Here is a 22,540-nt window from a genome sequence, read left to right as displayed (position 1 = left end):
CCTTATTAACATTATCCTAAAAACAATAAAAACATAGAGATCAAACAAAAATAGAAGATAAAAAGATCCCACCTTCGACGAGGCCGCCTCCGAACATGGATGACCAGATGAGGTGGAAGAATCCAAAGATGAGGCTGTAGATCCCCATGAAGAACCCTGCGAAGAGCGTCCAGAAAAAGGAGAAGAACCCAATGATCACCTCCTTCATGCTCAGCTTCTTGGTCTTCTTGTACTGCTTCTTGAGGGTCTTGAAGGTCAGCATCTGTCGGAAGTTGGAGATCTTCTTCTTGGCGGCGACACAGACCATGGTGAAAGCCGAGGAAGCCTCCAACTCTCTCTCCTCCTCTTGCTCAGCCAGCTCTTCTAGCAAGTTGTGCACCTCCTCCTCTTCCTCCTCCGGGCGCTCCGCCACTTCTGGCTCCGAGATCTGAGACGCCAGCTGCATCTCAAAGATGGTGTCTTCGCAGAAGTTCACAAACATCTCCATCTTCTCGCTCTCTCCACCCTCGTTGACCACGTCGAAGATGAACTGTCTCTTGGACTCTTTGACCTGTGGCTTCTCCCACTGCGTGCGGCTGGACTCACTAATCTCAAAGTAGACCCTCTCGATGCGCTTCCCTCCGCCCATGATCTCGATGCGGCCCAGGTACGGCTCAAAGTAGTTCAGCACGCTCTCAGCTGGTTCCAGGAAGGTGGCCAGACGGGGGTCGTGAGGCATGTGCTCAGAGAGGTTAGTGAGCAGCACAGCTATGTTGAAGCCAATGTCTTTGGCTGGCTCGTGGAACCGCTCCACAAACTCCTCGTAGTTGAACATGTCATTCTCATCGGCCTCTGCGCAGGAGAGGAGGAACTCAATCTCCGACTGGGTGTACTGCTTCTGGTTCTCCATGGACTTCTGGAAATCTTTTTTGGAGATGACCCCCTTGTTATCGGGGTCATACTCCCTGAAGTTATCAGAGGTGGTCAGGTCCTTGATCTTGAGGAACATGTCAAAGAACTTGAGGATCATCTCTACGTTGCTGGAGGACTCCACCAGAGTGTCCACCATCTGCTTTCCAATCGTTCCATTTACCACGTTGCCTAGGAGACACCACGTATCAATGGCATGTTGGTATGAATCAATGGCATGTTGCGTTTGCACTTTACCTCCCTAACTACTTACTTTTATACCTTTGATACCTACCTTTAACTAGGCAAGTCAGTTAAGAACAAATTCTTGTTTTCAATGAGAGCCTAGGAACAGTGGGTTAACTGCCTTGTTCAGGGGCAGAACGACATATTTTTACCTTGTTAGCTCGGGGATTCGATCTTGCAACCTTTCGGTTACTCGTCCAATGCTCTAACCACTAGGCTACCTGCCGCCCCTTACTTCCTTACTTAATTACAAACTGACTTGCTTTGAATCGAACCATGGTCTGTAGTGACGACTCTAGCGCTGAGATGCAGTGTCTTAGACCGCTGCGCCCACTCGGGAGCCTTAAAATCTGTAGGTTCTTACCCTCCAGCAGTGACAGCATCATCACCACCATGTCCTGCTGAAGATCCATCAACTCCTTCAGCAGCTCAATCTGACACGAGTCCTAAGGGGCACCAAAACCATTGGAAGAATTGCATTAATAATACAATTAGTTAAGTAATAATTAATAATAACATGTATTTATGAAGCATTTTTATGATTTTACAATCTCAATAGCTCAAGTTCCATGCACTAAAAACAAATAACCAAAGACATAAAAAAGGCATAACCGAAAACTAAAACAAAAGCCATAACCAAAAACTAAAACAAAAGGCATAACCAAAAACTAAAACAAAGGGCATAACCAAAAACTAAAACAAAGGCATAACCGAAACAAAGGCATAACCGAAAACTAAAACAAAAGGCATAACCGAAAACTAAAACAAAAGGCATAACCGAAAACTAAAACAAAAGGCATAACCAAAAACCAAAACAAAGGCATAACCAAAAACTAAAACAAAGGCATAACCGAAAACTAAAACAAAGGCATAACCGAAACAAAGGCATAACCGAAACAAAGGCATAACCGAAACAAAGGCATAACCGAAACAAAGGCATAACCGAAAACTAAAACAAAAGGCATAACCAAAAACCAAAACAAAGGCATAACCGAAAACTAAAACAAAAGGCATAACCAAAAACTAAAACAAAAGGCATAACCAAAACCCAAAAAGGCATAACCGAAAACTAAAACAAAAGGCATAACCGAAAACTAAAACAAAGGCATAACCGAAACAAAGGCATAACCAAAAACTAAAACAAAAGGCATAACCGAAAACTAAAACAAAAGGCATAACCGAAACAAAGGCATAACCGAAAACTAAAACAAAAGGCATAACCGAAAACTAAAACAAAAGGCATAACCGAAAACCAAAACAACTATAACTACGGTAACTACGAACAGACGCAACTATCACCAACTTTACTGGAATGTTTTGTGTAGCACTGAGGACACCTAGTTACCTGGGACAGCTTCATCTGCATGTTGGCAAACACATGCAGGAATCCCACCACCGCATCCCACAGTCTGCTGTGGGCCAGACTCTGCTGGTTCCCAATACAAGGGCCCTGGGAGGGAGAGAGAGAGGGAGGGGGGAGAGAGGGAGGGAGGGGGTGGGAGAAAGGGAGAGAAATGAGGAGGAGGGGAAGGGAAGAAGAGAGGAAAGGGGGAGAGAGAGAGGGAGGGAGGAGAGAGGGAGGGAGTGGGGAGATAGGGAGAGAGGGGGGAGAGAGGAAGGGAGGGGGGAGAGAGGGAGAGAGTGGGGAGAGAGGGAGAGAGGGGGGAGAGAGGGAGAGAGGGGGGAGAGGAAGAGCGGGAGGTGGGAGAAAGGGAGAGAAATGAGGAGGAGGGGAAGGGAAGAAGAGAGGAAAGGGGGGGAGAGAGAGAGGGAGGGAGGGGGGAGAGAGAGATTGATAGAAGGACCAAAGGGTGGGGTCACAAAATAGAGTGAATGTTAATGAAGATCCCAATCCCCACAAAAAAAAACAACATTTTAGTGCCATGAAATAAAATGTGAAACACTGGAAAGTCAGAAAGAGTCAGGCCTTACTTACCTGGATGTACTCAGTGAGCGAGTTGAAGATCTGCTTTGCGACAGCTAAGGCTTTGGAGAAGTTGACCTGCCCTGCCTCGTCGATAATGTCTTTCCCAGAATAATACCAGTAGAAGTCACTGATAGATTCCTACAGAGAAGGATTACTATGTCAGTGTGTTGGTGAAACCAAGTCACGTTCTATTTATATTGAGTTTGTGTGTGTGTGTGTGTGTATGTGTGTGTATGTGTGTGCGTGTATGTGTGCGTGTGCGAGTGTGTATCACCTGAAGCCGCAGCAGGTAGTCCACTGTGCTGATGATAATGTTGACTGTCAACGTGTTTCCTGTTTGTGTTCTCAGGAAGTTTTGGAAATCTGCGGCGAAGAACACATTTCGATATTGGGATAACGTGGTTTGAGTGACGCTACTAATACTTTGTTTTACACACCAATTTATACAAGTTCTCACCCCCGTTGTGCCCCTCACAGAGCAGTTGTAAAAACCTGAAGAGATCCTTGGTGAAGTCATCATTCGTCAGCACTTTGGAACCTTCGGGAGGGGACATTAAGTAGGTGAAGAACACTCGCCATAACAACAACGGCTGAATTCCCGAGCAACTCTAGAGTTTTCACAATAATCTCATGATTTAGTAATGCATTATTTTAGGTGAAAGCCCGAGTTAGACTTTGCGGATATCCCGTTTGGATCGGGCACTCATCACTCTTAGACAGGCCGGTGGGCTAGCACAAATACAGATACTGCACCTCTTGGAAAACAAAGGTGCTATCGAGAACCTAAAAGGGTTCTTCTGCTGTCCCCATAGGAGAACCCTTTAAAGAACTGTTTTGGGTTTCAGGAAGAACCCCTTTGGGTTCAATGTATAACCCTTTCCACTGAGGTTTCTACATGGAACCCAAAACGGGTTCTACCTAGAACCAAAACGGGTTCTACCTAGAACCAAAAAGGGGTTCTACCTAGGACCAAAAAGGGGTTCTACCTAGGACCAAAAAAGGGTTCTACCTAGAACCAAAAAGGGTTCTCCATTTGGGGAAAGGCGAAGAACCCTCTTGGAAACCTTTTTTTTTTCTAAGAGTATGGGTCTGGGTCTGTGTTGCACACAACACCCTTGCTGCATCCAAAGTGCTGATTGTGAAAACTGAAATGAATATTGTGAAACACCAGGACATTTCAGGAAGCTGAAGGTTAGCCAGGTAACTTTCACATATAGCATCTAGTATAAGAACAAGACAAGAACACAGGGAACCCGTTTTTAAAGAAGATCATAACACAATGACGGAATGTTCTCCACTTAGAATCATCAAGCGATTCCAAGGTTCCATTTCACAGTACTTCACAATCTTGGGAATTCCAAGTACTTGAATACTGCATTCCATTTCTGGATCAGCTACGTCATCCACGTGAAAGTTAAACACAGCTTTGTGAAATAGGCCCCAAGTCCAAAGCACATCAAAGCTTTGCTTTAGCTGTGGACAAGTCTACAAATCATAACCTCTTAAAAGATGTTGATAGCCTGATAGGAGTATCAGTAGCAGAATGTAGATTAGTGATGTAGAGTTAGTAACATAAAGAAAAAGTTAACAACTACCACTAATAACAGGCATTTATAAAGTAAATGTAGAATTTGACATCTATATTTTATGCATGCATGTTGCATGAATGTACCTCCCTGTAGACCAGAGCAATGAGTTAATGCTTCCAGGTCATCAGGTCAATGAGGCAGGAGAGGTGAAGGTGAGAGAGGGACGATTATGAGCGGTTATGAGAGCATCTTTATTTACCCCGCTGACTGTTGACTGCCATCGATGAGTATTAATGATAGGAGAAGACAAGACAAAACACAACAAACAGACATAAGCAAGAGAAGACATAGAACTTCTTTTTTTTTTAAAGGAGAAGAGAAAAAAAAAGTTTAAAAGACAGATGTCTATAGGCCTCATTATGGGCGTGATGTTAAAATGAAGGTGTTTAGGGGAGAGTTATAAAGTGGTATGATATTTAGTGCGTATTTAGGATATTAGTGGAAAATAGTACAGTTAACCTATCAAAACGTAAAAATATACAGCAGGGAGAACTGGAGGATAAAGGAGTGTTATGTGTGTGGGATGAGGTGTGTTAGGAGAAAGTGTGTGTGTGTGTGTGTGTGGGATGAGGTGTGTTAGGAGAAAGTGTGTGTGTGTGTGTGTGTGGGATGAGGCGTGTTAGGAGAAAGTGTGTGTGTGTGGGATGAGGTGTGTTAGGAGAAAGTGTGTGTGTGTGTGGGATGAGGTGTGTTAGGAGAAAGTGTGTGTGTGTGGGATGAGGTGTGTTAGGAGAAAGTGTGTGTGTGTGTGTGGGATGAGGTGTGTTAGGAGAAAGTGTGTGTGTGTGTGGGATGAGGTGTGTTAGGAGAAAGTGTGTGTGTGTGGGATGAGGTGTGTTAGGAGAAAGTGTGTGTGTGTGTGTGGGATGAGGTGTGTTAGGAGAAAGTGTGTGTGTGTGTGTTAGGAGAAAGTGTTTGTGTGTGGGATGAGGTGTGTTAGGAGAAAGTGTGTGGGATGAGGTGTGTTAGGAGAAAGTGTGTGTGTGTGGGATGAGGTGTGTTAGGAGAACGTCTGTGTGTGTGTGTGGGTGTGGGATGAGGTGTGTTAGGAGAAAGTGTGTGTGTGGGGGGGATGAGGTGTGTTAGGAGAAAGTGTGTGTGTGTGTGTGGGATGAGGTGTGTTAGGAGAAAGTGTGTGTGTGTGGGATGAGGTGTGTTAGGAGAAAGTGTGTGTGTGTGTGTGGGATGAGGTGTGTTAGGAGAAAGTGTGTGTGTGTGTGTGGGATGAGGTGTGTTAGGAGAAAGTGTGTGTGTGTGTGATGAGGTGTGTGTGTGGTAATGTAGATGTGACCGAGAAGGCTTGTAATCAAGCTAATGCTGCACCATTCCACTACTTCAGGATGGAGGAAACCCCCCCTGCTTCCAATTTAGGAGTAAAAATATATCTTGGAAAGGCTTTTAGTGCTTGTAGGGTATTTGTACGCAACCTGACAACATGGGGAGTGTTGATGTGAGTGTTGAATCAGAACCTGACAACATGGGGAGTGTAGATGTGAGTGTTGAATCAGAACCTGACAACATGGGGAGTGTAGATGTGAGTGTTGAATCAGAACCTGACAACATGGGGAGTGTAGATGTGAGTGTTGAATCAGAACCTGACAACATGGGGAGTGTAGATGTGAGTGTTGAATCAGAACCTGACAACATGGGGAGTGTAGATGTGAGTGTTGAATCAGAACCTGACAACATGGGGAGTGTAGATGTGAGTGTTTTATCAGAACCTGACAACATGGGGAGTGTAGATGTGAGTGTTGAATCAGAACCTGACAACATGGGGAGTGTAGATGTGAGTGTTTTATCAGAACCTGACAACATGGGGAGTGTAGATGTGAGTGTTGAATCAGAACCTGACAACATGGGGAGTGTAGATGTGAGTGTTTTATCAGAACCTGACAACATGGGGAGTGTAGATGTGAGTGTTGAATCAGAACCTGACAACATGGGGAGTGTAGATGTGAGTGTTGAATCAGAACCTGACAACATGGGGAGTGTAGATGTGAGTGTTGAATCAGAACCTGACAACATGGGGAGTGTAGATGTGAGTGTTGAATCAGAACCTGACAACATGGGGAGTGTAGATGTGAGTGTTGAATCAGAACCTGACAACATGGGGAGTGTAGATGTGAGTGTTGAATCAGAACCTGACAACATGGGGAGTGTAGATGTGAGTGTTTTATCAGAACCTGACAACATGGGGAGTGTAGATGTGAGTGTTGAATCAGAACCTGACAACATGGGGAGTGTAGATAACTACTGCACTTTTGAACAGCTTAGATTCCTAAACCTGATGAAACTACTGAACAGCTTAGATTCCTAAACCTGATGAAACTACTGAACAGCTTAGATTCCTAAACCTGATGAAACTACTGAACAGCTTAGCTTCCTAAACCTGATGAAACTACCGAACAGCTTAGATTCCTAAACCTGATGAAACTACTGAACAGCTTAGATTCCTAAACCTGATGAAACTACTGAACAGCTTAGATTCCTAAACCTGATGAAACTACTGAACAGCTTAGATTCCTAAACCTGATGAAACTACTGAACAGCTTAGATTCCTAAACCTGATGAAACTACTGAACAGCTTAGCTTCCTAAACCTGATGAAACTACCGAACAGCTTAGATTCCTAAACCTGATGAAACTACTGAACAGCTTAGATTCCTAAACCTGATGAAACTACTGAACAGCTTAGATTCCTAAACCTGATGAAACTACTGAACAGCTTAGATTCCTAAACCTGATGAAACATTTGTTCAGAGATGTCACTACTTATTCATTCAGGTGAGTGACATTCATCCTGTATAACACATAGCGGGGTTGGGGGTTCAGTTACGGTTCAATTCAGGAAACGTAACTATATACTTCAACACTTTTTAATTAGGATTTTGGTTTACTTTCTGAATCTAAATGGAATTGACCCCAACACTGATATATAGGTATCATGCCACGAGGCCTTGCAGCCCTGATGACGGTCTGGACAACAACAGGTTAATCACATGGATCCTGACTCTACCACTACTGCAACACAAGCAGTAAAAACAACTTACACCAAAAATATCAAACATACAAGGTCAAATGCAATTTGATTTAATATTACTGTAGCTAGGGGAATTTTTTTCTGAAGATTATTTGATATTACTGTATCTAGGGGACATTCTTTCTGAAGATAATCTGATATTACTGTAGCTAGGGGGCATTCTTTCTGAAGATAATCTGATATTACTGTAGCTAGGGGCATTCTTTCTGTAGATAATCTGATATTACTGTAGCTAGGGGGCATTCTTTCTGAAGATAATCTGATATTACTGTAGCTAGGGGGCATTCTTTCTGAAGATTATTTGATATTACTGTAGCTAGGGGGCATTCTTTCTGAAGATAATCTGATATTACTGTAGCTAGGGGCATTCTTTCTGAAGATTATTTGATATTACTTTAGCTAGGGGCATTCTTTCTGTAGATAATCTGATATTACTGTAGCTAGGGGGCATTCTTTCTGTAGATAATCTGATATTACTGTAGCTAGGGGGCATTCTTTCTGAAGATAATCTGATATTACTGTAGCTAGGGGCATTCTTTCTGTAGATAATCTGATATTACTGTAGCTAGGGGGCATTCTTTCTGAAGATAATCTGATATTACTGTAGCTAGGGGGCATTCTTTCTGAAGATTATTTGATATTACTGTAGCTAGGGGGCATTCTTTCTGAAGATTATTTGATATTACTTTAGCTAGGGGCATTCTTTCTGTAGATAATCTGATATTACTGTAGCTAGGGGCATTCTTTCTGAAGATAATCTGATATTACTGTAGCTAGGGGCATTCTTTCTGAAGATTATTTGATATTACTGTAGCTATGGGCATTCTTTCTGAAGATAATTTGATATTACTGTAGCTATGGGCATTCTTTCTGACGATAATCTGATATTACTGTAGCTAGGGGGCATTCTTTCTGTAGATAATCTGATATTACTGTAGCTAGGGTCATTCTTTCTGAAGATAATTTGACACGAACATGTAAAACACGGCAGCGAGAGATAAGACAAATGTCATGCTTCAGCATTAGCCATTTGGAAGGAGGTTGCTGATTGGCTGAGCAGTAAGTGAAATCTGTGCGTGTTGATCCCTGAAGTTTTAGATTCTCTGAGTAAAGATACTCTAAGACAGCAGCTACAACAGCTCTTGAACCTATTGCTGAGAAGAAAAGGAGAAAAAAGAAGCTCAACATGTTTTCTACGTAAAGATACTCCAAGTGTGAAACAGCAACCAAGCGAGCGAGACAACTCTGGGAACCTACAACTCTGGGAACCTACAACTCTTGGAACCTACAACTCTCGGAACCTACAACTCTCGGAACCTACAACTCTCGGAACCTACAACTCTTGGAACCTACAACTCTTGGAACCTACAACTCTTGGATCTCTACGGCTGAAGGGAAAAGGGAAAAATAATAAAACTACAATTGAACACTGAAATGTTAAAATACTTATTAAAGCTATGGGGTAGTACATCAGTTGGCCATCATTTCTCTTGACTTACAGGATCCTTCATCTGTCACCATCCCCAGACCTTCTGCTTTGTTCTGTCTCTCAAAGGCATTTAAGTCCAGGACACTGTAAAGGGTATGGAGATAAGACACACTGTGAAAGAGAGAAATAGTCCTCCAGGGATAAAGAATAAGAATGACATAAACCGTGGTCATAGGGACTACGAGGGTCCCTTCATCATGTCCTTGGGTATAATCAACATGCTTATCGATAAGTTACAATATTTTAATTGATCAAAAGTCTATTATCATTCCCAGGCAGTTCCCAGACGAGATCTGTCCTCTGGATTATTTGGGTAGCGTAGTCACGGTTACCTGCAGGACTGCATGAGGCCTGACAAACTCTTGAAAAAGCCTGCATCTCTTTTCTCTTTCAGATAATCCAGCATTTTCTGCAAAACAATGGAAAGTAAAACTAGCTTGTTTTCATGCACAGAAACTCTTGGTAAAATGTGATGATGTAATACATCTCTGGTAATTTTTTTATTTTACCTTTATTTAATAAGAACAAATTAGTTAATAGTTAATAAGAACAAATTCTTATTTTCAATGACGGCCTAGGAACAGTGGGTTAACTGCCTGTTCAGGGGCAGAACGACAGATTTGTACCTTGTCAGCTCGGGGATTTGAACTTGCAACCTTTCGGTTACTAGTCCAACACTCTAACCACTAGGCTACCCTGCCGCCCCTAATGATGTGTAACATACACAGTACTACATCTCTGGTAATGATGTGTAACATACACAGTAATACATACATCTCTGGTATTGATGTGTAACATACACAGTAATACATCTCAGGTAATGTAATGTAGTCTATCTAACCTGCTGGACCAGCACGTTGCCTCCGTTGAGGATGGAGATGCCCAGTTTGAGGGTGCAGGTCACCATAGGACCTAGTCGACCTGGGGACAAAAGAGGAGTAGACTGACTGTGTAGTACACAAGGCTCTGAAGTTTCACCTGTACTGTAGATAAAGAACATCCTCACCTGTACTGTAGATAAAGAACATCCTCACCTTTACTGTAGATAAAGAACATCCTCACCTGTACTGTAGATAAAGAACATCCTCACCTGTACTGTAGATAAAGAACATCCTCACCTGTACTGTAGATAAAGAACATCCTCACCTGTACTGTAGATAAAGAACATCCTCACCTGGACTGTAGATAAAGAACATCCTCACCTGTACTGTAGATAAAGAACATCCTCACCTTTACTGTAGATAAAGAACATCCTCACCTGTACTGTAGATAAAGAACATCCTCACCTGTACTGTAGATAAAGAACATCCTCACCTGTACTGTAGATAAAGAACATCCTCACCTGTACTGTAGATAAAGAACATCCTCACCTGGACTGTAGATAAAGAACATCCTCACCTGTACTGTAGATAAAGAACATCCTCACCTGTACTGTAGATAAAGAACATCCTCACCTCTACTGTAGATACATAACATCCTCACCTCTACTGTAGATAAAGAACATCCTCACCTCTACTGTAGATACAGAACATCCTCACCTGTACTGTAGATAAAGAACACCCTCACCTGTACTGTAGATAAAGAACATCCTCACCTGGACTGTAGATAAAGAACATCCTCACCTCTACTGTAGATAAAGAACATCCTCACCTGTACTGTAGATAAAGAACACCCTCACCTGTACTGTAGATAAAGAACATCCTCACCTGTACTGTAGATAAAGAACACCCTCACCTGTACTGTAGATAAAGAACATCCTCACCTGTACTGTAGATAAAGAACATCCTCACCTTTACTGTAGATAAAGAACATCCTCACCTGTACTGTAGATACAGAACATCCTCACCTTTACTGTAGATAAAGAACATCCTCACCTTTACTGTAGATAAAGAACATCCTCACCTGTACTGTAGATAAAGAACATCCTCACCTTTACTGGCGCTGATCATCTGTAGCACCATCTCAGCAGCCCCACGGGCGTGGAGCCTGGCCTGCTGGTACAAGATCTTCTGTTTCTCCATCTCCTTCTCCTGTGGGCACAACGTGGAATGGCAGATAATTTAATGATCAAACGCAAATAAAAGCCGAACTCTCTACAGCAGTCAGCCGTAGTCGCTGTTCATTAAAAAACGGTCCTCATAGTTCACACGTCGATTGTCTATAATCCTGAGGGGTTAAAATACACAATCAAACATAATCTCAGAGAGACATTTCACAGGAAAGTGACAACATCAACGGTCTTACAGCTCCTGGATACAAAAGGACAAAGCTGATGTATAAAAGATACAGTACTGAAAGGTTGAATGGAACATGGTTGTCACAGCGACGATGACATTTCAACCATTGGCTGGTCTTTGTCAGCTGACACCGTAGACATGGGAAGTTATCAGTTGTAGCCAGTGCTGTTGATTAAAATCCTGTCTCATCTCGGTCTCATCATCCACAAGTCAGATATTTATCAAGGCTAAAAGGCACAGACTGGGTTCAGACAGATTCAGACTGGGTTCAGACTGGGTTCAGACAGATTCAGACTGGGTTCAGACTGGGTTCAGACTGGGTTCAGACTGGGTTCAGACTGGGTTCAGACAGATTCAGATTGGGTTCAGACTGGGTTCAGACAGATTTGATTAAAAAGTATCTAAGGCTTTAAGCCTGGGGGTTAGTGATACAAGGACAGACAGGTTCAGACTGGGTTCAGACTGGGTTCAGACTGGGTTCAGACAGATTCAGACTGGGCTCAGACTGGGTTCAGAGTGGGTTCAGACTGGGTTCAGACTGGGTTCAGACAGATTCAGATTGGGTTCAGACTGGGTTCAGACAGATTTGATTAAAAAGTATCTAAGGCTTTAAGCCTGGGGGTTAGTGATACAAGGACAGACAGGTTGAAACCTCAAATGTCTTCTCTTTCCCCTCTTCCTCTTCTTCCTCCTCTTCATCCTCTGCACAACTCTGAGGAGATAGAGGAGGAACATGTTATAGTTAGGACAACTGTGCATTAACTGATTATTATTTTTATTTTTATTTAACTCGGAAAGTCAGTTAAGAACACATTCTTATTTTCAATGACGACCTAGGAACAGTGGGTCAACTGCCTTGTTCAGGGGCAGAACGACAGATGTTTACCTTGTCAGCTCGGGGATTCGATTAGGAACCCACTACTTCAGTCGGATTATGAAAGTATGTGTTTACACAGGCAGCCCAGTTCTGATCTTTTGCCACTAATTGAACTTTTGACCAATCAGATCAGATGTTTTGCCAATAGTTGGGCAACAGATCAGAACTGGGCTGCCTATGTAAACGCAGCCAAAGTGTGCTCAAATTTTCAGTTGCGTACCTTTGCCATCATGTCTGCATACGCAATATATAACGGATCTTCTTCCAAGAAGCTGGAGAGAATAACATATTATCCAATCATTATCATGACTTGTATCAGGTTTGTAAAGTAAATAACACAAATAAGTTAAGATCACACAATTCTTTGTATTTAAGTAAGATTTTATAAAACACTTGTTCACTAGGTTGATTGATTAATTGATCGATTGAGTGATTGGTTGATTGACTCAATGTCAAAATAAAAGGTTAAATAAAAAACATTGGTTGATTGCAGTGATGTAAAGTACTTAAGTTTTAAATACTTTAAAGTACTACTTAAGTAGTTTTTTTGGGTATCTGTACTTTACTATTTATATTTTTGACAACTTTGACTTTTACTTCACTACATTCCTAAAGAAAATGATGTACTTTTTACTCCATACATTTTCCCTGACAGCCAAAAGTACTCTTTACATTTTGAATGATTACTGTAGCAGGACAGAAAAGTGTCCAATTCGCACATTTACCAAGAGAATATCCCTGGTCATCCCTACTGCCACTGATCTGGTGGACTCACTAAACACAAATGCTCTGTTTGTAAATGATGTCTGAGTGTTGGAGTGTGACCCTGGCTATCTGTAAATAAATAAAAAAACAAGAAAATTCTGTGGGAATTTTAAATTATTCGTACTTTTACTTTTAATAAGTATATTTAAACAAATACATTTAGTTTTGATACTTAAGTATATTTAAAACCAAATACTTTAAAACTTTTACTGTAGTAGTATTTTACTGGGTAACTGTCATTTTCCTGGAGCCATTTTCTACTAAGGTATCTTTACTTTTAGTCAAGTATAAGTATTGTGTACTTTCTCCACCACTGATTGATTGGTCATTCCCTCCTACCTTCTCTCTGTGAGGGCGTTGTGGCTGAAGTGAAGGATAAGCTGATGAAGAGGGTCTGGCTGGATCTCAACCTCCTCCTCTTCCTCCTCCTCCACGATCTTCATTGGGGTTTTCTACACAGACATCCCGCAAGAGACAGGGGTTAGCTCTGTTCTGAACCTGGCCTTTCCACTAGAGACTACACCCTGCTGGTTAAATACAGGGGTTATCTCTGTTCCTAACCTGGCCTTTCCACTAGAGACTACACCCTGCTGGTTAAATACAGGGGTTATCTCTGTTCCTAACCTGGCCTTTCCACTAGAGACTACACCCTGCTGGTTAAATACAGGGGTTATCTCTGTTCCTAACCTGGCCTTTCCACTAGAGACTACACCCTGCTGGTTAAATACAGGGGTTATCTCTGTTCCTAACCTGGCCTTTCCACTAGAGACTACACCCTGCTGGTTAAATACAGGGGTTCTCTCTGTTCCTAACCTGGCTTTTCCACTAGAGACTACACCCTGCTGGCTAAATACAGGGGTTATCTCTGTTCCTAACCTGGTCTTTCCACTAGAGACTACACCCTGCTGGTTAAATACAGGGGTTATCTCTGTTCCTAACCTGGTCTTTCCACTAGAGACTACACCCTGCTGGCTAAACCATGTTATTTACTCACCACTCAACATTGATCACATTATTACATTAGTAATTGAAGCGTAGCTTCAAGCCATGACCTTTTTTTGGACGACTTCCAACGTTTCTGAACTCTGAGTCAGAGAGGTTGGCTAATGGGTTGTTTAACACGCCATGCATGATCATGCCCATTATAGTCACACTGTTTATGGAGCATCCCATGCTAGCATGCTCAGATGAGGCCTGCAAGGGTGGTAGTGATCCGGATTTTTACTGATGATTGTATCCGTGAGAAGGACAGGATAGGGACACTGTCAAATGAATGGACCAGAGTATTTTTTCAGTATGGCACATCGTAGGAAAACCTTTTTGAAAACAAAACTGTGTTCTAAGTACGGGGAATTCCTCTCCTTTTCACTCAGTTTCAAAATGTTGTCTTCCTACTGAACAAGACCCATCACTGACAAAGCAGTATCAGTGTTAGAGAGGTCAACGATGAGTATAATGTCAAAATATGTTCGTTACTCACCAAATATGTACTTCCAGGAAATGTCTAAATAAAACTGTACAAGCAATCTAACATTTGCCTATTTGGCAGCTCAAATGTATTGAGTTGGTGTAGACTTCCGAACCGTACAGTATGGCAGCCATAAGTGATTTACATTGGAGGTGCCGAATAGGCATTTTTTCTATTACATGCTTCATTTAGACCTGTTTTTGGAAGCACATACCGGCCGTAAACGGGAGTAAATGAAGACTGTTGCTCAGTAAACGAACGTATTCTGACATTATCAAGCTTGCAGAGCTGTCTAATTGGGAGTTTGAATCATCGGAGATTGCTGGGAGTTAAAGAGCAGACCTGTCATACTCACCGTCTCCATCACACAGATACTTGGCCAGCAGACTATTATAGTCCAACAGATGCTGCACTACTAAATAAAGTGTGCGGACAATGATGATGATGATGATGATGATGATGAATGACGTGGTGTTACATCGTGGCCTGCTCATTGTACATTCTTCCCCCGTGTCGTGTTTTATGACATTATGCAGCACTGTATAAATATGTCTATCTATCCTTACAGCCGTACGTACAACTATATATTTACAGTGAGATCAATGACATGTTCGATACTTGTCACAACTCTGCATGAATCCAGACTGAGATGTGCGCGAGCATGCTACCCGAAGACTTCACTTGATCACGTCAACATCAATCACTACAGACTTACAGTTACAGCAGAGACCGCACCGTACAACATCTAAATGGTCGACGTCAGACATCAAACATTTAACACCTATTGAGGGCTTTAGCCGCCCCTCTTACCACAGTAGTAGTAGTAGTAGTAGTGGTGAGATAGCCCATGCCGTAGCCTGTTTTTCTAGCCACGTGCTTTGCTGCGGAGACAGAGCCATTGCTGCCACTGAGTCTCCTGAGGTTGAGCCTGTCATGTCTGTCAAGGCTCTGCCGGTAGCGAGCCACAAAGCTAGAGAGAGCGCGGGGGCCTCGGGAACCTCTGGGGGCCCAAGTCGAGGTCCCCGGACCCAGGCGGACCGGGAAGCGATCCCGATCCCGAAGTTGGACGGCGGGCATCGTGCTCAAGAGGCTGTCGGCGAAGAGGGCGGGTAGGGGTGCGGTGCCAACACAGGGCACAGGGGGCAAGGCTGAGGCTAGGGCTGAGGTGGTGGCAGACACCATCGCAACATGCCCAGTACTTACTGCTAGGTCCTGCACTAGCTTCTCCTCAAAGGAGTACTCCTCTGTCTCTATCCATAGTCTCACATAGCCCAACACGAAGAGATTAATAGAACGATGCCTAGGGAAGGAGGGAGGAGAGGAGGAGGAGAGGAGAGGGAGAAGGGGAGTGGAAGATGGGAGAATGAGATTAAGGTGTGTCCAAGTAGATTTTGGAAGAGGGAGGAGTAAGGAAGAGGAGATGTGAGGGTGTAACAGGAAGGAAGAGCATTCCAGGGTGGTGATTGGTCGATATGGGAGCTGGCTCTTCTGACTGGTCATCCTTGATGGCTTAATTAGCATACAGAAACTGGCTGAGGATGTGGTTAAAATGATATCTAAAAACACTGAACACTGTATTCAAATATTATTTCAGTTAATAAATGATACATAAAGCTAAAAAAAATACATTCATAATGTTACTCAAATCACATGAGACAAAACATTCCACGATTCTAAGACATAATGACAGTGATGCTTCCTAAATGCTTCCTGGATTGCTCATTGATTGACCACTGATTGGCTGTTAGCTGAGGCTGACCAATCAGAATCAACAGTGCAGTAAACTGGAGGTAGGTTGTGGTAGGTGCAGTAGGTAGGTGGTGTTGACTGTTCGGTCAGCCCACAGTCTGGAGGATAAGATGGAGAGGGGAGAGATGAAGCATTCACCTAGCCTGGGTGCCAGTCTGTTTGCCATGACAATTCCACGAGGAGTTGGCAAGAGAACAGCAACAGACTAACACTCAGGCTAGCATTCAGCCTGGACGTCTCACATTACCGTTAATACGGAGAACAGGCGGTCAAAATTTGATTCAGCGAACGCCTTTTCCAGCCAAACGTACCGATAGCCGTTCAGGAAGTAATTGTTAATTTTGTATCTGAGGAAAAAGGTGTTGAAGGCGATGTGCAACAGAGAGAAATAACAGAGAGGAAGGACAAGGTTAGGGAGGTGGAGAGGGAGATAGTTACAGCATGCCACCAACTTCACCGAGAGATAACAGAGATACAGGACTGGAACGTCACGTTTGATTTGATGGAGACAATAGCACCATGTATGACGACTGAGGACTTGTTTTCTGGGGATAGTTGTTGTCACAGCCACAAAGTCTCAGACTCATATTCCTTTTACGTATCTCATTTAGTTGACAGAGACAATTTAGGCCTCCAGTTTTTCCATCAGGGTACCTCTAATTGTCCTGAGTCGTATGTAAGTTTGATAGAAGCCTGTCTTACCTGGGGAGGTTGTAGAGAGGAGCCATACGGAAGCAGGCCACCACGGCACGTTTACGCTGTTTGGACAGCAGCTTCTGAAACACACACTTCTTCATCCTCAGAGGCTGCTCCACCTAGAGGGCACAACATTACGTCTCAAAACATGACGTCTTATGGACATTACGTCTCAAAACATGACGTCTTACGGACATTATGTCTCAAAACATGACGTCTTACGGACATTATGTCTTATGGACATTACGTCTCAAAACATTACGTCTCAAAACATGACGTCTCAAAACATTACGTCTTATGGACATTACGTCTTATGGACATTACGTCTCAAAACATTACGTCTCAAAACATTACGTCTTATGGACATTACGTCTTATGGACATTACGTCTTATGGACATTACATCTCAAAACATTACGTCTCAAAACATTACGTCTCAAAACATTACGTCTCAAAACATTACGTCTCAAAACATTACGTCTTATGGACATTACGTCTTATGGACATTACGTCTCAAAACATTACGTCTCAAAACATTACGTCTCAAAACATTACGTCTTATGGACATTACGTCTCAAAACATTACGTCTCAAAACATTACGTCTCAAAACATTACGTCTCAAAACATTACTTCTTATGGACATTACGTCTTATGGACATTACGTCTCAAAACATTACGTCTTATGGACATTACGTCTTATGGACATTACGTCTCAAAACATTACGTCTTATGGACATTACGTCTTATGGACATTACGTCTCAAAACATTACGTCTCAAAACATTACGTCTTATGGACATTACGTCTCAAAACATTACGTCTTATGGACATTATGTCTTAAAACATTACGTCTCAAAACATTATGAACTTATGGACATTACGTCTCAAAACATTACGTCTCAAAACATTACGTCTTAAAACATTACGTCTCAAAACATTATGAACTTATGGACATTACGTCTCAAAACATTACGTCTCAAAACATTACGTCTTAAAACATTACGTCTCAAAACATTACGTCTTATGGACATTACGTCTCAAAACATTACGTCTCAAAACATTACGTCTCAAAACATTACGTCTCAAAACATTATGAACTTATGGACATTACGTCTCAAAACATTACGTCTCAAAACATTACGTCTTAAAACATTACGTCTCAAAACATTACGTCTTATGGACATTACGTCTCAAAACATTACGTCTCAAAACATTACGTCTCAAAACATTATGTCTTATGGACATTACGTCTCAAAACATTACGTCTCAAAACATTACGTCTCAAAACATTACGTCTCAAAACATTATGTCTTATGGACATTACGTCTCAAAACATTACGTCTCAAAACATTACGTCTCAAAACATTATGTCTTATGGACATTACGTCTCAAAACATTACGTCTTATGGACATTACGTCTCAAAACATTACGTCTTAAAACATTACGTCTCAAAACATTACGTCTTATGGACATTACGTCTTATGGACATTACGTCTCAAAACATTACGAACTTATTGACATTACGTCTCAAAACATTACGTCTCAAAACATTACGTCTCAAAACATTACGTCTTATGGACATTACGTCTTATGGACATTACGTCTCAAAACATTACGAACTTATGGACATTACGTCTCAAAACATTACGTCTCAAAACATTACGTCTCAAAACATTACGAACTTATGGACATTACGTCTCAAAACATTACGTCTCAAAACATTACGTCTCAAAACATTACGTCTCAAAACATTACGTCTTATTGACATTACGTCTCAAAACATTATGTCTTATGGACAATACGTCTTATGGACATTACGTCTCAAAACATTACGTCTTATGGACATTACGTCTTATGGACATTACGTCTCAAAACATTACGTCTTATGGACATTACGTCTTATGGACATTACGTCTCAAAACATTACGTCTCAAAACATTACGTCTTATGGACATTACGTCTCAAAACATTACGTCTCAAAACATTATGAACTTATGGACATTACGTCTCAAAACATTACGTCTCAAAACATTACGTCTTAAAACATTACGTCTCAAAACATTACGTCTTATGGACATTACGTCTCAAAACATTACGTCTCAAAACATTACGTCTCAAAACATTACGTCTTAAAACATTACGTCTCAAAACATTACGTCTTATGGACATTACGTCTCAAAACATTACGTCTCAAAACATTACGTCTCAAAACATTACGTCTCAAAACATTATGAACTTATGGACATTACGTCTCAAAACATTACGTCTCAAAACATTACGTCTTAAAACATTACGTCTCAAAACATTACGTCTTATGGACATTACGTCTCAAAACATTACGTCTCAAAACATTACGTCTCAAAACATTACGTCTCAAAACATTATGTCTTATGGACATTACGTCTCAAAACATTACGTCTCAAAACATTGCGTCTCAAAACATTACGTCTCAAAACATTATGTCTTATGGACATTACGTCTCAAAACATTACGTCTCAAAACATTACGTCTCAAAACATTATGTCTTATGGACATTACGTCTCAAAACATTACGTCTTATGGACATTACGTCTCAAAACATTACGTCTTAAAACATTACGTCTCAAAACATTACGTCTTATGGACATTACGTCTTATGGACATTACGTCTCAAAACATTACGAACTTATTGACATTACGTCTCAAAACATTACGTCTCAAAACATTACGTCTCAAAACATTACGTCTTATGGACATTACGTCTTATGGACATTACGTCTCAAAACATTACGAACTTATGGACATTACGTCTCAAAACATTACGTCTCAAAACATTACGTCTCAAAACATTACGTCTCAAAACATTACGAACTTATGGACATTACGTCTCAAAACATTACGTCTCAAAACATTACGTCTCAAAACATTACGTCTCAAAACATTACGTCTTATTGACATTACGTCTCAAAACATTACGTCTTATGGACATTACGTCTCAAGACATTACGTCTTAAAACATTACGTCTCAAAACATTACGTCTTATGGACATTACGTCTTATGGACATTACGTCTCAAAACATTACGAACTTATGGACATTACGTCTCAAAACATTACGTCTCAAAACATTACGTCTCAAAACATTACGTCTCAAAACATTATGAACTTATGGACATTACGTCTCAAAACATTACGTCTCAAAACATTACGTCTCAAAACATTACGTCTCAAAACATTACGTCTTATGGACATTACGTCTCAAAACATTACGTCTTATGGACATTACGTCTTATGGACATTACGTCTCAAAACATTACGAACTTATGGACATTACGTCTTATGGACATTACGTCTCAAAACATTACGTCTTAAAACATTACGTCTCAAAACGTTACGTCTTATGGACATTACGTCTCAAAACATTACGTCTCAAAACATTACGTCTTATGGACATTATGTCTTAAAACATTACGTCTCAAAACATTACGTCTCAAAACATTACGTCTTATGGACATTATGTCTTAAAACATTACGTCTCAAAACATTACGTCTCAAAACATTACGTCTCAAAACATTACGTCTTATGGACATTACGTCTTATGGACATTACGTCTCAAAACATTACGTCTTATGGACATTACGTCTTATGGACATTACGTCTCAAAACATTACGTCTTATGGACATTACGTCTTATGGACATTACGTCTCAAAACATTACGTCTCAAAACATTACGTCTTATGGACATTACGTCTCAAAACATTACGTCTTAAAACATTACGTCTCAAAACGTTACGTCTTATGGACATTACGTCTCAAAACATTACGTCTCAAAACATTACGTCTTATGGACATTATGTCTTAAAACATTACGTCTCAAAACATTACGTCTCAAAACATTACGTCTTATGGACATTATGTCTTAAAACATTACGTCTCAAAACATTACGTCTCAAAACATTACGTCTCAAAACATTACGTCTTATGGACATTACGTCTTATGGACATTACGTCTCAAAACATTACGTCTTATGGACATTACGTCTTATGGACATTACGTCTCAAAACATTACGTCTTATGGACATTACGTCTTATGGACATTACGTCTCAAAACATTACGTCTCAAAACATTACGTCTTATGGACATTACGTCTCAAAACATTACGTCTTATGGACATTACGTCTTATGGACATTACGTCTCAAAACATTACGAACTTATGGACATTACGTCTCAAAACATTACGTCTTATGGACATTACGTCTTATGGACATTACGTCTCAAAACATTACGAACTTATGGACATTACGTCTTATGGACATTACGTCTCAAAACATTACGTCTTAAAACATTACGTCTCAAAACGTTACGTCTTATGGACATTACGTCTCAAAACATTACGTCTCAAAACATTACGTCTTATGGACATTATGTCTTAAAACATTACGTCTCAAAACATTACGTCTCAAAACATTACGTCTTATGGACATTATGTCTTAAAACATTACGTCTCAAAACATTACGTCTCAAAACATTACGTCTCAAAACATTACGTCTTATGGACATTACGTCTCAAAACATTACGTCTTATGGACATTACGTCTTATGGACATTACGTCTCAAAACATTACGTCTTATGGACATTACGTCTTATGGACATTACGTCTCAAAACATTACGTCTCAAAACATTACGTCTTATGGACATTACGTCTCAAAACATTACGTCTTATGGACATTACGTCTTATGGACATTACGTCTCAAAACATTACGAACTTATGGACATTACGTCTCAAAACATTACGTCTCAAAACATTACGTCTCAAAACATTACGTCTCAAAACATTACGAACTTATGGACATTACGTCTCAAAACATTACGTCTCAAAACATTACGTCTCAAAACATTACGTCTTATTGACATTACGTCTCAAAACATTACGTCTTATGGACATTACGTCTCAAGACATTACGTCTTAAAACATTACGTCTCAAAACATTACGTCTTATGGACATTACGTCTTATGGACATTACGTCTCAAAACATTACGAACTTATGGACATTACGTCTCAAAACATTACGTCTCAAAACATTACGTCTCAAAACATTACGTCTCAAAACATTATGAACTTATGGACATTACGTCTCAAAACATTACGTCTCAAAACATTACGTCTCAAAACATTACGTCTCAAAACATTACGTCTTATGGACATTACGTCTCAAAACATTACGTCTTATGGACATTACGTCTTATGGACATTACGTCTCAAAACATTACGAACTTATGGACATTACGTCTCAAAACATTACGTCTCAAAACATTACGTCTCAAAACATTACGTCTCAAAACATTACGAACTTATGGACATTACGTCTCAAAACATTACGTCTCAAAACATTACGTCTCAAAACATTACGTCTCAAAACATTACGTCTTATTGACATTACGTCTCAAAACATTACGTCTTATGGACATTACGTCTCAAGACATTACGTCTTAAAACATTACGTCTCAAAACATTACGTCTTATGGACATTACGTCTTATGGACATTACGTCTCAAAACATTACGAACTTATGGACATTACGT

General features: G+C 40.8%; 1 protein-coding gene across 2 annotated transcripts in view; it reads right to left on the bottom strand.

The window, feature by feature from the left end:
- The window catches only part of LOC110521100 (ryanodine receptor 3), a 266,242-nt gene that overhangs the window by 18,700 nt on the left and 225,002 nt on the right, over nucleotides 1-22,540 (bottom strand). For both annotated transcript variants that reach the window (XM_090233224.1, XM_036976224.2), the window contains 15 exons: nucleotides 16,977-17,089; nucleotides 15,729-15,825; nucleotides 13,397-13,509; nucleotides 12,513-12,564; nucleotides 12,068-12,127; nucleotides 11,109-11,208; nucleotides 10,020-10,099; nucleotides 9,511-9,587; nucleotides 9,189-9,262; nucleotides 3,519-3,599; nucleotides 3,336-3,424; nucleotides 3,071-3,199; nucleotides 2,480-2,584; nucleotides 1,499-1,580; nucleotides 73-1,080 (listed from right to left, as the gene is read on the bottom strand). In XM_090233224.1, the coding sequence (XP_090089350.1) occupies nucleotides 73-1,080; nucleotides 1,499-1,580; nucleotides 2,480-2,584; nucleotides 3,071-3,199; nucleotides 3,336-3,424; nucleotides 3,519-3,599; nucleotides 9,189-9,262; nucleotides 9,511-9,587; nucleotides 10,020-10,099; nucleotides 11,109-11,208; nucleotides 12,068-12,127; nucleotides 12,513-12,564; nucleotides 13,397-13,509; nucleotides 15,729-15,825; nucleotides 16,977-17,089 (2,260 nt within the window). The remainder of the gene's footprint in view (nucleotides 1-72; nucleotides 1,081-1,498; nucleotides 1,581-2,479; nucleotides 2,585-3,070; nucleotides 3,200-3,335; nucleotides 3,425-3,518; nucleotides 3,600-9,188; nucleotides 9,263-9,510; nucleotides 9,588-10,019; nucleotides 10,100-11,108; nucleotides 11,209-12,067; nucleotides 12,128-12,512; nucleotides 12,565-13,396; nucleotides 13,510-15,728; nucleotides 15,826-16,976; nucleotides 17,090-22,540) is intronic.

The sequence above is a fragment of the Oncorhynchus mykiss genome, chromosome 4 (assembly GCF_057628025.1).
Source record: "Oncorhynchus mykiss isolate SJ-2025 chromosome 4, ASM5762802v1, whole genome shotgun sequence".
In the NCBI taxonomy this organism is placed as follows: domain Eukaryota; kingdom Metazoa; phylum Chordata; class Actinopteri; order Salmoniformes; family Salmonidae; genus Oncorhynchus; species Oncorhynchus mykiss.
Note: the sequence above shows the minus strand (reverse complement) of the source record. Positions and strands in the feature narration are given on the sequence as shown.